The following is a 16,423-nucleotide window of genomic DNA, read 5'->3' as shown; positions in this document are numbered from 1 at the left end:
ATCTCCAAACAGGAAAAATGACAACACTTGCCCGAAGGCAAAAATACGCACAAAGGCGAATAAGCAAAAAGCGCACTAACAGGTGCGTAACGCTCCAACACAGTGGAGGAAAGCTCAACCGAGCGAAAGGGCGAAAATAAGCCCAACACACGACAGACCAAAATCAATAACACACAACACTAGACAAACACAACGAGAAACTTATAGGACACTAATTACACTAAACGAGAACAGGTGTGACAACAAACAGACAAAAGCAAACGAACATGAAACATACAACGGTGGCAGCTAGTATTCCGGAGACAACGAACGCCGAAGCCTGCCCGAACAAGGGAGAGAGGCAGCCTCGGCCGAAACCGTGACAACACCACAAAGTCCACTGTTAGGGTATGCTGATGTGGATGCGGTGGTGAAGTCAATCGCAGGACACAGAGGATAAGTCAAGACGACTTTACTGAACAACTCAATAATATACAAAAAGAAACAGCCTCGAAACACTGGAGGCGAACAAAATACGCGGGGTGCGTAAAACCAACAATAGATGCCAAGGTTCCGAACCAGTACGCATACGACAAGCGGACAATAACACACAACATGCAAACATAACACAGGGGAACTTATAGGTGACATAATCAATACAGAATACGAAACAGGTGCAGCAACTAGACATAACAAAACAACCATCGAAAACATCAAGCGGTAGTAGCTAGTACTCCGGGGAGGACGAACGCCGAAGCCTGCCCGAGCAAGGAGGAGGAGCAGCCTCGGCGGCATCCGTGACAGTACCCCCCCCTTGACGCGCAGCTCCAGCTATGCGCCGACCCCGGCCTCGGGGACGGCCAGGAGGACGCGGAGCAGGGCGCGTAGGATGACTCCGGTGGAACTCCGTCAGGAGGGAGGGATCTAAAATGTCCCTCCTAGGCACCCAGCACCGTTCCTCCGGACCGTACCCCTCCCACTCCACGAGATACTGCAGACCCCCCATCCGACGTCTCGAATCCACGATGGACCGGACTGAGTACGCCGGAGCCCCCTCGATGTCCAGTGGGGGCGGAGGAGTCTCCCGTATCTCACTGTCCTGGAGTGGACCAGCTACCACCGGCCTGAGGAGAGACACTTGGAACGAGGGGTTAATACGATAATCATTAGGCAGTTGTAACCTGTAACAAACCTCGTTCAATCTCCTCAGGACTTTAAATGGCCCCACAAACCGCCGACCCAGCTTCCGGCAGGGCAGGCGAAGGGGCAGGTTTCAAGTCGAGAGCCAGACTCGATCTCCAGGTGCGTACACTGGACCCTCACTGCGATGGAGATCGGCGCTCGCCTTCTGCCTACGGATAGCCCGCTGCAGATGTACATGCGCAGCGTTCCATGTCTCCTACGAGCGCCGAAACCACTCATCCACCGCAGGAGCCTCGATCTGGCTCTGATGCCATGGTGCCAGAACCGCTGATACCCCAACACACACTGGAAAGGGGTCAGATTAGTAGAGGAATGGCGAAGAGAGTTCTGGGCAATCTCCGCCCAGGGGATATACCCCGACCACTCCTCCTGCCGGTCCTGGCAATATGATCTCAGAAACCTACCCACATCCTGGTTCACTCTCTCCACCTGCCCATTACTCTCAGGGTGGAAACCCGAGGTAAGGCTAACCGAGACCCCCAAGCGTTCCATGAACGCCCTCCAGACTCTAGAGGTGAATTGGGGACCCCGATCAGACACTATATCCTCGGGTACCCCGTAGTGCCGGAAGACGTGGGTAAACAAGGCCTCAGCAGTCTGTAGGGCAGTAGGGAGACCCGGCATTGGGATGAGACGACAGGCTTTAGAGAACCGATCCACAACGACCAGAATGGTGGTATTCCCCTGGGAGGGGGGAAGGTCCGTGACAAAGTCTACCGAGAGGTGAGACCACGGCCGTTGTGGAACGGGTAGGGGTTGTAACTTCCCCCTGGGCAGGTGTCTAGGCGCCTTAAAATGAGCGCACACCGAGCAGGAGGAGACATAAACCCTCACGTCCTTAGCCAATGTTGGCCACCAGTACTTTTCACTAAGGCAGTGCACTGTCTGGCCGATACCAGGGTGTCCAGAGGAGGGTGACGTATGAGCCCAATATATGAGACGATCACGAATCTCGAGCGGAACGTACGTCCGCCCCGGACACTCTGGAGGAGTAGGGTCGGTGCGTAACGCCCGCTCGATCTCCGCATCGACCTCCCACACCACCGGTGCCACCAGACAGGACTCCGGCAGTATGGGCGTGGGCTCAATGGACCTCTCCTCTGCGTCATATCGCCGGGACAGGGCGTCTGCCTTACCGTTCTGGGACCCTGGGATGTAAGTGAGCTTAAACACAAACCGGGCCAGAAACATGGTCCACCTAGCCTGACGAGGGTTCAGTCTCCTAGCTGCCCGGATGTACTCCAGGTTACGATGGTCAGTCAGAATGAGAAAAGGGTGTTGAGCCCCCTCAAGCCAATGCCTCCACATCTTTAGGGCTTGAACCACGGCTAGCAGCTCCCTAAGGCAGTGCACTGTCTGGCCGATACCAGGGTGTCCAGAGGAGGGTGACGTATGAGCCCAATATATGAGACGATCACGAATCTCGAGCGGAACGTACGTCCGCCCCGGACACTCTGGAGGAGTAGGGTCGGTGCGTAACGCCCGCTCGATCTCCGCATCGACCTCCCACACCACCGGTGCCACCAGACAGGACTCCGGCAGTATGGGCGTGGGCTCAATGGACCTCTCCTCTGCGTCATATCGCCGGGACAGGGCGTCTGCCTTACCGTTCTGGGACCCTGGGATGTAAGTGAGCTTAAACACAAACCGGGCCAGAAACATGGTCCACCTAGCCTGACGAGGGTTCAGTCTCCTAGCTGCCCGGATGTACTCCAGGTTACGATGGTCAGTCAGAATGAGAAAAGGGTGTTGAGCCCCCTCAAGCCAATGCCTCCACATCTTTAGGGCTTGAACCACGGCTAGCAGCTCCCTGTCCCCCATGTCATAATTACGTTCCGCCGGGCTGAGCTTTTTAGAATAAAAAGCGCAGGGCCGGAGTTTAGGGGGCGTGCCTGAGCGTTGAGACAGTACAGCCCCAATACCGGCCTCTGACGCGTCCACCTCCACCTGGAACGCTAAAGCAGGATCCGGATGCGCCAGCACCGGAGCAGAGGTGAACAGGTCCTTCAGTTTACCAAACGCCCTGTCCGCCTCAGCTGACCACTGCAAACGCACCGGGCCCCCCTTCAGCAGGGAGGTGATGGGAGCTGCCTCCTGTCCAAAACCCCGGATAAACCTCCGGTAGTAATTGGCAAAACCCAAAAACCACTGCACTTCCTTAACCATGGTGGGAGTCTGCCAATTACGCACGGCTGAAACACGGTCAATCTCCATCTCCACCCCTGATGCGGACAATCAATGGCCCAGGAAGGAGATGGACTCCTGGAAAAACAGACATTTCTCTGCCTTGACATACAAGTCATGCTCCAACAGCCTACCCAACACTCGACGCACCAGGGCTACATGCTCGGCTCGTGTAGAAGAGTAAACTAGTATGTCGTCAATATACACAACTACACCCTGCCCATGCAAATCCCGGAAGATCTCGTCCACAAAGGATTGGAAGACTGAAGGAGCATTCATTAACCCGTATGGCATGACGAGATACTCATAGTGACCCGAGGTGGTACTAAATGCTGTCTTCCATTCATCCCCCTCCCTAATGCGTACCAAGTTGTAGGCGCTCCTGAGATCCAGTTTTGTGAAGAAACGCGCTCTGTGTAATGATTCGTTCATACTCGCAATCAGAGGGAGTGGATAACTGTATTTCACAGTGATCTGATTGAGACTACGGTAATCAATACACGGGCGCAACCCTCCATCCTTCTTCTTCACAAAAAAGAAACTCGAGGACGCAGGGGAAGTGGAGGGCCGTATGTATCCCTGTCTCAGAGACTCGGCTATGTATGTCTCCATAGCCACCTTCTCCTCTTGAGACATAGGATACACATGACTACGTGGAAGTGCAGCACCTGCCTGGAGGTCTATCACACAATCCCCCTGTCTATGAGGTGGCAATCGCGTCGCCCTAGTCTTGCTGAACACTAGTGCCAAATCATCATACTCAGGAGGAATGTGCAGTGCGGGCAATTGGTTCGGACTCTCCACCGTGGTCGCCCCTACGGAAACACCTAGACATCGCCCAACACACTGGTCAGACCACTCCTTGAGAGCCCTCTGTTGCCACGAAATGGTGGGGTCGTGGGCGATTAACCAAGGAAGCCCCAGCACCACGGGATATGCAGGAGAGTCGATCAGATATAACTGAATGATCTCCTCATGACCCCCCTGCGCCTTCATCTTTAGTGGCGCTGTGACCTCCCTAATCAACCCAGATCCCAACGGATGGCTATCTAGGGCATGAATAGGGAAAGGCACATCTACTGGTCGGAGGGGAATCCCTAACTTAACACAAAAATTACGATCAATAAAATTCCCAGCTGCGCCTGAATCGACTAGCGCCTTATGCTGGGAATGAGATGCAACCTGGGGGAATACTACTGGTATACACATGTGACCAACAGAGAGCTCTGGGTGAGTTGGGCGCCTACTCACCTGGAATGACTCCCCAGTGCGTGACCTGTTGCCTCGATCCCCTGGAGGCCCTCTCAGCACCGAACCGCAGTGTGTCCTCTACGGCCACAGTTGGTGCAGGGGACGGCCTCCCTCCGGTTCTCTCTCCTCCTCTCTCTAGCGCCAGCACCCCCGAGCTCCATAGAGCTCGGCTCGGAGGTGCTGGGGGATGGAATGGACGGCCCCAACTCCGGACGTCCGCGGGTAGCCAGCAGGGTATCCAGACGGATTGACATGTCCACCAACTGGTCGAAGGTTAGATTGGTGTCCCTGCAGGCCAACTCTCGTCGAACGTCCTCTCGCAGGCTGCACCGATAGTGGTCGATGAGGGCCCTCTCATTCCACCCCGCATCCGCCGCTAGAGTCCGGAAGTCCAGGGCGAACTCCTGTGCGCTCCTCTTCCCCTGTCGGAGGTGGAACAGACGCTCCCCCGCTGCTTTACCCTCTTGGGGATGATCGAAAACAGCCCTGAAGCGGCGGGAGAACTCCGCGTAGCTGATGGTGGCGGCGTCTATTCCCCTCCATTCGGCATTGGCCCACTCCAACGCCTTGCCGGAGAGACAGGAGATGAGGGCGGAAACGCTCTCGTATCCCGAGGGCGCCGGGTGTATGGTTGCCAGGTAGAGTTCCACCTGAAGGAGGAATCCCTGACACCCGGCTGCAGTGCCATCATATGCCCTCGGGAACGAGAGCCGAATCCCACTGGACTCCGGAGCTGGTATGATGGGGCAGGCCGATGGTGGTGGTACGGTAGGAGGAGGTGTGGGCAAGCCTCCTCTTTCCCATCGGCGCAGGGTGTTCATGACATCTTGCATGGCGGTGCCAAGTCGCTGGATCATGGCGTCCTGGCTGCTGACCCGCTCCTCCAGTGACTCGGTCACCGCCGCTGCTCCTGCTGACTCCATAGGTGGTGTGTTATTCTGTCAGGGTATGCTGATGTGGATGCGGTGGTGAAGTCAATCGCAGGACACAGAGGATAAGTCAAGACGACTTTACTGAACAACTCAATAATATACAAAAAGAAACGGCCTCGAAACACTGGAGGCGAACAAAATACGTGGGGTGCGTAAAACCAACAATAGATGCCAAGGTTCCGAACCAGTACGCATACGACAAGCGGACAATAACACACAACATGCAAACATAACACAGGGGAACTTATAGGTGACATAGTCAATACAGAATACGAAACAGGTGCAGCAACTAGACATAACAAAACAACCATCGAAAACATCAAGCGGTAGTAGCTAGTACTCCGGGGACGACGGACGCCGAAGCCTGCCCGAGCAAGGAGGAGGAGCAGCCTCGGTGGCATCCGTGACATCCACACTAATCAGGAAAAGGTGATAGACAAAATGACGCATTTGCAGCTGGCCTAGATATTAGGATTTTATCACACAGGGCAGACAAGGTAAAACAATATATGTTTTTCTATTGTAACTTGATATTCAAATTGAACTTTTAGTGCACTTGTGTAATTCACTCATCTCACCAAGCAACTGAGATAAAATAAGCCATATATGACATAGGTCTGGATGTTCAAAATCCAAGTAAGGATAAAAGAGGGAAGTTGCTGTTAAGAAAGTGACCTTTGTTGTTTGCATAAACTCTTAGTCCCATTATATTTTATATCACACATCCGTATTATTGTATGTGACACAATAGATTCTATAGAGGAACAAGGTTATGTTTGGAGTCGAAATCAAACAACAAAATGTTCCTGCTCCGTTCTTCTTATCATTGAACTTGGCAATAAAACAGGCCCTTGACAGCTACTGAGTAAATGCTGAGAATGGGGTCAACTTGATACTAGAGTTTCTTGGTAATTGTGCCTGAATGTAGCCCTATATATTTTGCAGAGGCAACATTATGCCCATAATGTCCAGCTCAGGACTTCAGTGGACACAGCAATGGAGGGAGTAACCTGCCATTTGAGAGAGCTGTGGTGGCTGCACCAAATTACTGACAGATGCTGTGAGTTGCTTGTCACATGCTCTGCCATGCAGAGAGGAACATAAAAACATGTATATGTCCAGATGTTGATTCAAATAGTCAACACAGATTAATTACACTGAACCTCAAGCAAACATGAGCTCACACCACAAAGAGCAAAACACATTACAGTCATGCAGGCCACAGCCACCCATTTCAGGGATGGGTTTAGGAGTTGGTTGCCTTTAGAGGTAGTCTGGCTCAAGATCGGTAGTGCTTTAGCCATCTATTCTAAATACTGTTGTCATTGCCATACAAAACCGCATAAATGCCACCAGGCTTATGCATCAAGGTGCATGACATTGTTCCTGGACACCTGGCCAGGCAGCAACAGAACATAGGCTAATTCACTCACATAGAGCTACACTGAGTGTACAAAACATTAAGAACACTTGCTCTTTCCATGACATAGACTGACCAGGTGATTTCAGGTGAAAGCTATGATACCTTATTGATGTCACTTGTTAAATCCACTTCAATCAGTGTAGATGAAGGGGAGGAGACAGGTTAAAGAAGGATTTTTAAGCTTTGAGACAATTGAGACATGGATTGTGTATGTGTGCCATTCAGAAGGTGAATGGGCAAGACAAAAGTTTTAAGTGTCTTTGAACGGGGTATGGTAGTAGCTGCCAGGTGCACCGGTTTGTGTCAAGAGCTGCAACGCTAATGGGTTTTTCACACTCAACAGTTTCCCGTGTGTATCAAGAATGGTCCACCACCCAAAGGACCTCCAGCCAACTTGACACAACTGTGGGAAGTATTGGAGTCAACATGGGCCAGCATCCCTGTGGAACGCTTTCAACACCTTGTAGAGTACATGCCCCGACAAATTGAGCAACTCAATATTAGGAAGATGTTCCTAATGTTTGGTATACTCAGTGTATATTGTTGATAGGACTAATTGCAACCTAAAACATCTCTACAAACTATGCTTAAAGTCACCAACACATTTATAGATACTCCCAATAGACTATTAAAGTCTCAATGTACCCATAGGAACACCCATTTGACTTTCAACCATAATAAGTGGATAGATTGTAGTTAATTAGGTAATATTGCAGCACAGCCATTAGCTATATAAAGACAATTTCTACCCTCAATGGAAATGGCAGAACTTTCTTGGGTAACAGTTTCCAAATCACATTTCGCTACCTCTCCTCCACCGCATTGAAAAGCGGACGTTCCTTGGTTTTGTGCTGCGTTCACGTACTAGTCGGAACTCGGATACGTACGACTTGATATATAGTTGTAGTTATACACGTGCCGCGTTCAACTAATCAGCAAGTTGGACATTTCACACGATTTTTAAGCATGTACACCACTGTTGCTGCTCAGTCGCAATCCATTGATTCATAATCATTCTTATTTGGAGAATTGTGTAGTTAGGCTATAGTTTGATGCCTGTGTCATAACATTTAAATGAATTGTGTAATTGTGGGTAAGCCATGCGTTGCTCTACACGCAAACACTTAGTCAGCAAACATTGTGTAAAAATTGATCTTTGTTACGTGTTGAATTGTGTGTTTCTTGCACAGAAATCATCTCATGTGAAGTGCCGCTTACAACTTTGTCTTCTAGCTGAAAGTATGAAGAACTGACGTCACACACTTCAAGATACTACACAGTCTGCGCTCCTGACTACAACAGTGTAGTCGTAGCGGTTTAGTGCCAGACAACGTCTTTCAAGCCGAGGAGACAACTCCATTCGCCTGTTCTGATTGGAATATACACTTTATTCAAGGTGTGTCTATAACATTTTTTACCATTCATTAGAGTAATCGTATTACATTGGTATTTGTAGGCTTCTACGTCAACAGTTGATGAACGAATAGAACAATATAAATGCTGTACCATACCTTTTAAATACTTTGCGAATAAATATCCTACATGTGCAAAAGTTAAATTCATATAATTTGATGTGTAGCCTATGTCTATGTCTTAAGATCATGATATACCAGTTGAGGGTAACATTAACTTATTAATAACAAATAATTGGGAAGATATGCTATAATAACGGCATGAACTGTAATAAAAAAAATAACTGAATGAATCCATCATTCCTTCTAACAAATTTGAATAAATAAATTAATGCCTTGTACAGGATAAATAGGTAACTTAAACAGTGCATTTTATAGGCATATTACGCATTATCCAACTAGATGAGAAATATCAACCGAATTACATTTTATTTTTCATTCTATATGAGAAACATTCCTTCCTCATTGGACAGTTCAATTCCATAGTATAGAAGATAGGCTGCTGTACTGTGAAACTCTGAAGAAATCGTTTTCTATTTCCATAATTCCTCCCCCAAAAAACGAATTATAGCGTGCACATTCTTCAGTTTTATAATGATCTTGGGGTTACCAAAATGTTCTACCTTTGTGACTTGTGAGGGCAAGTTAAGGAGAAATACCTTAATTATGACTCTGTCTGCTTCATCACATTGGGTTACTTGTCAGAATCCCCAGTGTTGCACAACTTGCATTAATTCAACAAGTACTTCGTTCTGTGATGGATTGCACTAGAAAGGTGGAAAGGTTGCACTGTGAAATCAAAATCTCACTTACCGGTATATATGGGGATTGGGCAACCAACTTTGAACATAATATGTATTTTTGTTCAGAACAACTCCTCAAACATTCTCTCAATATTTTAATGTAGAGTAAAATTTCACATTATTGCACAACTAATTTTTTGATAAATTCATGCATTCTCAGTACATTTAAAGTGTGTCAGTGAACTCTAGGAGATGTAAATAAGAACAGCAAGTATTGGGGGGAATCAATTGTAAGGCAGCATGCCTGAAGTGTGGTGAAGGTCATTTATCCTAACAATAGAACAGCATACTAAATATGAAAATATTACATGTTTTATGCAGATTAGACAACTTTGCTCATAATTAATTTACTGCATACTATCAAACTGTCATCTTCCCTGAAAATTAACCTCATTTTTTCTTTAACCTTTCAGGTTCTCAAACACAATGATGGCGTTAACCACCACTCCTTTGTATCCTGTAAACTGGATAGAGCTGTCTCACAACGACTCATCGCCAGGCAATGGGACAGACGACTATGACGACTACGTTGACGAGCACGCAGAGCTCCGGCAGTCCCTCAACATCATGTCCCTCATCGTTTACTGCCTGGCCTTCGTGCTGGGGGTTCTGGGAAATGGACTTGTCATCTGGGTGACGGGATTCAAGATGAAGAAGACAGTCAACACGGTGTGGTTCCTCAACCTGGCTGTGGCCGACTTCCTCTTCACAGCATTCCTGCCTCTGAGCGTGACCTACACGGCCATGGACTTTCATTGGCCCTTTGGCAAGTTCATGTGCAAGCTCAACTCCACGATCAGCTTCCTCAACATGTTCTCCAGTGTCTACATCCTGGTGGTCATCAGCGTGGACAGGTGTGTGTCCGTGGTGCGCCCTGTCTGGGCCCAGAACCATCGGAACATACGCAAGGCGTCCTGTATCAGTCTGGGTGTCTGGCTGTGGGCCCTGGTCCTCAGCTCCCCCTACTTTGTCTTCCGGGACATCGGGGCGTCCTACAAGAACGAAGAAATCATCAACTGCTTCAACAACTTTGGTTTCTCTGATGACTATGACACAAAGGAGGTGGCAGAGCTGCGAGTGTTCCGTCATCAGGCCATGGTCATCACCCGCTTCCTGCTGGGCTTCGTGGTGCCATTCGCCGTCATCGTCACCTGCTACGCCGTCATCATCCACCGGCTCAAGAGGAACCGCAACCTAGCCAGCCACTCTGGGCGGCCATTCAAGATCATCGCCGCCGTCATCACAGCTTTCTTCCTGTGCTGGGCCCCCTACCACATCATGGCCCTGATCGAGATGGTGAACAGCGCGGCCGCTGAGTTCAGCTACAGGTTAGATCATGTCACCACCATCGGGGTCCCCATAGCCACCAGCCTGGCTTTCCTCAACAGCTGTCTGAACCCCCTGCTGTATGTGTTCATGGGCCAGGACTTCAAGGATAAGCTGCGCAAGTCCATTCTGACGGTTCTGGAGAGTGCCTTCACCGAGGAAGTGTCAAGGTCCAACCACACCTACACAACCTCTGGACTTACAAGCCGTAGCAAGGAGAAGTCCTATTCTGATGCTGAGGTATAAGGTCTTATATCATAATGAGAAAAACGTTATTGACCACACAATGTGGATATTTGACTTTGGCTTTACGATAACATGATTGACATCATTTAAAGCAAAGAAAATACAAACATTAGAAGCTCGAGACTTAGTTTAAGGGAATGTTTAAGGCCGGATTATAGAATTTGAACGCTGTGCATGTACAGTGGCTTGCGAAAGTATTCACCCCCCTTGGCATTTTTCCTATTTTGTTGCCTCACAACCTGGAATTAAGTTGGATGGGTTCCGCTGGTGTACAGCAATCTTTAAGTCATACCACATATTCTCAATTGGATTCAGGTCTGGGCTTTAACTAGGCCATTCCAAGACATTTAAATGTTTCCCCTTAAACCACTCGAGTGTTGTTTTAGCAGTATGCTTAGGGTCATTGTCCTGCTGGAAGGTGAACCTCCGTCCCAGTCTCAAATCTCTGGAAGACTGAAACAGGTTTCCCTCAAGAATTTCCCTGTATTTAGCGCCATCCATCATTCCTTCAATTCTGATCATTTTCCCAGTCCCTGCCGATGAAAAACATCCCCACAGCATGATGCTGTCACCACCATGCTTCACTGTGGGGATGGTGTTCTCGGGGTGATGAGAGGTATTGGGTTTGCGCCAGACACAGCCTTTTCCTTGATGGCCAAAAAGCTCAATTTTAGTCTCATCTGACCAGAGTACCTTCTTCCATATGTTTGGGGAGTCTCCCACATGCCTTTTGGCGAACACCAAACGTGTTTGCTTCTTTTTTTCTTTAAGCAATGGCTTTTTTTCTGGCCACTCTTCCGTAAATCCCAGCTCTGTGGAATGTACGGCTTAAAGTGGTCCTATGGACAGATACTCCAATCTCCGCTGTGGAGCTTTGCAGCTCCTTCAGGGTTATCTTTGGTCTCTTTGTTGCCTCTCTGATTAATGCCCTCCTTGCCTGATCTGTGAGTTTTGGTGGGCGGCCTTCTCTTGGCAGGTTTGTTGTGGTGCCATATTCTTTCAATTTTTTAACAATGGATTTAATGGTGCTCCGTGGGATGTTCAAAGTTTTGGATATTTTTCTATAACCCAACCCTGATCTTTATTTCTCCACAACTTTGCCCCTGACCTGTTTGGAGAGCTCCTTGGTCTTCATGGTGCCGCTTGCTTGGTGGTGCCCCTTGCTTAGTGGTGTTGCAGACTTTGGGGCCTTTCTGAACAAGTGTATATATACTGAGATCATGTGACAGATCATGTGACACTTAGATTGCACACAGGTGGACTTTATTTAACTAATTATGTGACTTCTGAAGGTAATTGGTTGCACCAGATTTTATTTAGGGGCTTTATAGCAAAGGGGGTGAATACATATGCACGCACCACTTTTCCGTTATTTATTATTTAGAATTTTTTGAAACAAGTTATTTTTTTCATTTCACTTCACCAATTTGGACTATTTTGTGTATGTTCATTACATGAAATCCAAATAAAAATATATTTAAATTACAGATTTTAATGCAACAAAATAGGAAAAATGCGAAGGGGGATGAATACTTTTGCAAGGCACCTGTACTCAGTTTGAACAAGGTACATCTCCAGGACTGAATTCAAATCAATAAGTTTGATTTTTTTTTTATGGTGATTCAGAAAATTATGGGGGCTGTGGACACATTTAAGGACTGATTTTGTATGGGCAATAAAGTTAATTATGAGAATGTTGAAAGTGGGGTATACTGTTCATAGAATACTGGATAAGATAAGAATAACTTGTATGATGCACACATGTCGTTGTTCAAGCTGAGGATATAAATTGTCTGTCTTTTCATTTAAGGCACTTTTTGTATATACTTTTTTTTGTAAAAACGAAGCTAATATTAAACAAAGTGACTATTATCTGTGGTTGAAACTTGTATTGTTTATTATTGAAATAATTTTGTTTTTCCTTAATGCTTTGATGTATGTGTTTGTATTTGTATACTTTTTTATGTGTATATTTGTATGATGTTATTAAATGATTGAATACATGACTACTGTATTCTTTATTTCTATTTGCCAGACATCTCCAGAAGGCATAACCAGCTCTGCCACATGGTGGCAGCAGAGCTCTGTCACAGTTAGACAGAATAAATGGTAATGTAATGTTGAAAATAAATCACCTTTGGCTCCTGTCAAGAATCCACCCCTATCTATTTAGGTTTATTCCTGACATTTTTAAATTACTGATTTTTATATTAATTCATAGTGTATTGCTTTGACCTGTCCAATGTTATTAGATCAATGAGGGAGGAAGCAATTAACAATTTGATTCCCCCTCTCATTTCAACTGGGTTTAAACCTTTTTTTATTTTTCAACCATTTCTCTGCCAATTGAACTTCATGCATTTGCAGCTTTAGAACAATACATGTTATCATGATGATTATCATCATCACCATCATCATCAACAACCTAATCATAACTGAATATAACTTGACTTGATCAACTCTGTAATCCATTCACATTTTGTAGAAGTTCAACTTGCTACAGGCAAAATATTATGGTGTCCTTCAAGGTAGCCTATTTTTATAACTTCAGTCAATCTAGCTATATCTCTTCAGTACGGTGAAGGTTATAACTGATATTTTGGCCACAATGTATCACAAGAATAGTGGTCAGCCCAGCCACAGTGTACGAGTCTACAAGACTGATACTGGTAAAAGAATGGAGTGGCCATGAGGTGGGGGTAAGATGGCGGACAGGAAAATTTTGAGAAAAGTGGAACATACACTACAAGACCAAAGGTGTGTGGACACCTGCTCGTTAAACATCTCATTCCAAAATCATGGACATTATTATGGAGTTGATCCCCCCTTTGCTGCTATAACAGCCTCCACTCTTCTGGGAAGGCTTTCCACTAAATGTTGAAACATTGCTGCAGGGACTATCTTCCATTCAGCCACAAGAGCATTAGTGAGGTCGGGCACTGATATTGGGCGATTAGGCATGGCTTGCAGTCGGTGTTCCAATTAATCCCAAAGGTGTTCGAAGGGGTTGAGGTCAGGTCTCTGTGCAGGCCAGACTTTGTTCTTCCACACCGATCTCTACAAACCATTTCTGTATGGACCTCGCTTTGTGCACGGGGGCATTGTTATGCTGAAACAGGAAAGAGCCTTCCCCAAACTGTTGCCACAAAGCTGGAAGCACAGACTCGTCTAGAATGTAATTGTATGCTGTAGTGTTAAGATTTCCCTTCACTGGAACTAAGGGGCCTGGCCCGAACCATGAAAAACAGCACCAGACCATTATTTCTCCTCCACCTAACTTTACAGTTGGCACTATGCATTCGGGCAGGTAGCGTTCTCCTGGCATTAGCCAAACTCAGATTAGTCCGTCACACTGCCAGATGGTGAAGCGTTATTCATCACTCCAGAGAACGCGTTGCCACTGCTCCAGAGTCCAATGGCGGCAAGCTTTTTACCACTCCAGCTGACGCTTGGCATTGCGTGTGGTGATATTAGGCTTGTGTGCAGCTGCTCGGCCATGGAAACCCATTTCATGAAGCTCCCGACGAACAGTTATTGTGCTGGAGTTGCTTCCAGAGGCAGTTTGGAACACGGTAGTGAGTGCTGCAACCGAGGACAGACACTGTTTACATGCTACACGCTTCAGCACTCAGCGGTCCCGTTCTGTGAGCTTGTGTGGCCTACCACTTCGTGGCTGAGCCGTTGTTTCTCCTAGACATTTCCACTTCAAAATAACAGCACTTACAGTTGACCGGGGCAGCTCTAGTAGGGAAGAGATTTGACAAACTGACTTGTTGGAAAGGTGGCATTCTATGACGGTGCCACGTTTAAAGTCACTGAGCTCTTCAGTAAGGCCATTCTACTGCCAATGTTTGTCTATGGAGATTGCATGGCTGTGTGCTCGATGTTATACACCTGTCAGCGACAGTGTGGCTGAAATAGCCGAATCCACTAACTTCAAGGGGTGTTTACATACTTTTGTATATATAGTGTATTATAAGTAAATATGGAATGGGCGCATGCACAAGCCATCTGGAAGATCTCATGAAGGAGAAGATGGCGGACAGGAAAAAAAGGAGAAAAGTGGAACATGTTTTGAATGAACATGGAACTTTTGGAAGAGCTACAGAAGGAAATTGAATGTGACCAATGTGAGGATGAATTAACTGCGGTGGCAGGTGCGGTGAAGAACACAGAGTTTGAGCCTCGTCGTGATTATGACAAAGAGACCTCTGGCCCAGTGGGAGTGAGATTTTTGGAGAGAATGGATCCTTGCCTTCTGGGAGATCCATACAGAGCCTTGCAAAAGTATTCATCCCCCTTGGCGTTTTTCCTATTTTGTTGCATTACAACCTGTAATTTAAATAGATTTTTATTTGGATTTCATGTAATGGACATACACAAAATAGTCCAAATTGGTGAAGTGAAATGAAAAAAATAACTTGTTTCAAATAATTCAAAGCAACAGTCGACAATGACCCTAAGCATACTGCTAAAGCAACACTTGAGTGGTTTAAGGGGAAACATTTAAATGTCTTGGAATGGCCTAGTCAAAGCCCAGACCTCAATCCAATTGAGAATCTGTAGTATGACTTAAAGATTGCTGTACACCAGCGGAACCCATCCAACTTGAAGGAGCTGGAGCAGTTTGCCTTGAAGAATGGGCAAAAATCCCAGTGGCTAGATGTGCCAAGCTTAGTTATGCACGCTCACGTTTTCTGTTTTTTTGTCTTATTTCTTTTTTGTTTCACAATAAACAAATATTTTGCATCTTCAAAGTGGTAGGCATGTTGTGTAAATCAAATGATACATTTTAATTCCAGGTTGTAAGGCAACAAAATAGGAAGAATGCCAAGGGGGGTAAATACTTTCGCAAGCCACTGTATGTGGTGTCAGGTTGGGTGGTGAAGAGGTTGCGGAATGTTGGGTCGGTTAAAGTGACTTGAGTGACTCGAGGTGGAATCTTGCTTATTTTTTTGCATTTCTGCTCTCCAGAGGGAGCGTGCGCTCCGCACCACGTGATTGGGGACAAAGATCTGTGACTTGTTTTCCTCTCCGGAGCAGGGTGCCATTCAAAGGAGTGATAACTGGGGTGGCATTAAGTGTTAAGTGGATCAACTGAAGTTGAAGATTAGTTTGGTGCGACGCAGACCCAGTGGAGAACGTGGTGAAACAAAGAAGACACTGTCTGTACTACTGAGTTTTGATGCAGAGTTAGTTATCCTGTGAGAGCTTTTGTCCCAAATCCATAACAGTGTTTTAGGTGTCAAGCTTATGGTCAAGTGGCAGCAGTGTGTAGGAGGGCGATTCCTAGATGTGAGAAGTGTGCAGGAGGACATGAGACAAAGGAATCTGTAGTATCGGTGGGAAAAGTTGTGTGTGTAAACTGTAGAGGTACCCATGGTGCTGGAGATCAGAGGTGCCTGGTGACAGAAAGGCATGTTAAGATTGACTGCTGCTCTTTAATTATTTACATCTGGTCTTTAACTATTTTTTACTTATCTATTTTTTACTTAACACTTATTTTTCTTAAAACTGCATTGTTGGTTAAGGGCTTGTAAGTAATCATTTCACTGTAAGGTCTACCTGTTGTATTCGGCGCATGTGACAAAAAAATTGATTTGATTTGATTGCCAGGATCAGACTAGTGCAGGTGTCGTATGCTGAGGCAGCGAAGAGAGTAGT

General features: G+C 46.6%; 2 protein-coding genes across 2 annotated transcripts in view; both read left to right on the top strand.

The window, feature by feature from the left end:
• The window catches only part of LOC311139364 (sperm acrosome membrane-associated protein 6-like), a gene marked incomplete at its 5' end in the record, with an annotated part of 1,014,348 nt that overhangs the window by 67,694 nt on the left and 930,231 nt on the right, over positions 1-16,423 (top strand). The gene's annotated exons all lie outside the window — the stretch shown is intronic.
• Positions 8,212-12,765, top strand: LOC311140214 (chemerin-like receptor 1). Its single transcript, XM_084175167.1, has 2 exons — positions 8,212-8,368; positions 9,601-12,765. Exon 2 carries the CDS (start codon positions 9,614-9,616, stop codon positions 10,757-10,759), a length of 1,146 nt encoding a protein of 381 aa, XP_084031293.1. The 5' UTR covers positions 8,212-8,368; positions 9,601-9,613; the 3' UTR covers positions 10,760-12,765.

Source organism: Coregonus lavaretus (genome assembly GCF_964263955.1).
Source record: "Coregonus lavaretus genome assembly, chromosome: 13".
In the NCBI taxonomy this organism is placed as follows: domain Eukaryota; kingdom Metazoa; phylum Chordata; class Actinopteri; order Salmoniformes; family Salmonidae; genus Coregonus; species Coregonus lavaretus.
Note: the sequence above shows the minus strand (reverse complement) of the source record. Positions and strands in the feature narration are given on the sequence as shown.

Coding starts and splice junctions, on each gene's coding strand:
- LOC311140214 (XM_084175167.1), top strand. CDS start 9,614: ATGATGGCGTTAACCACCACTCCTTTGTATCCTGTAAACTGGATAGAG.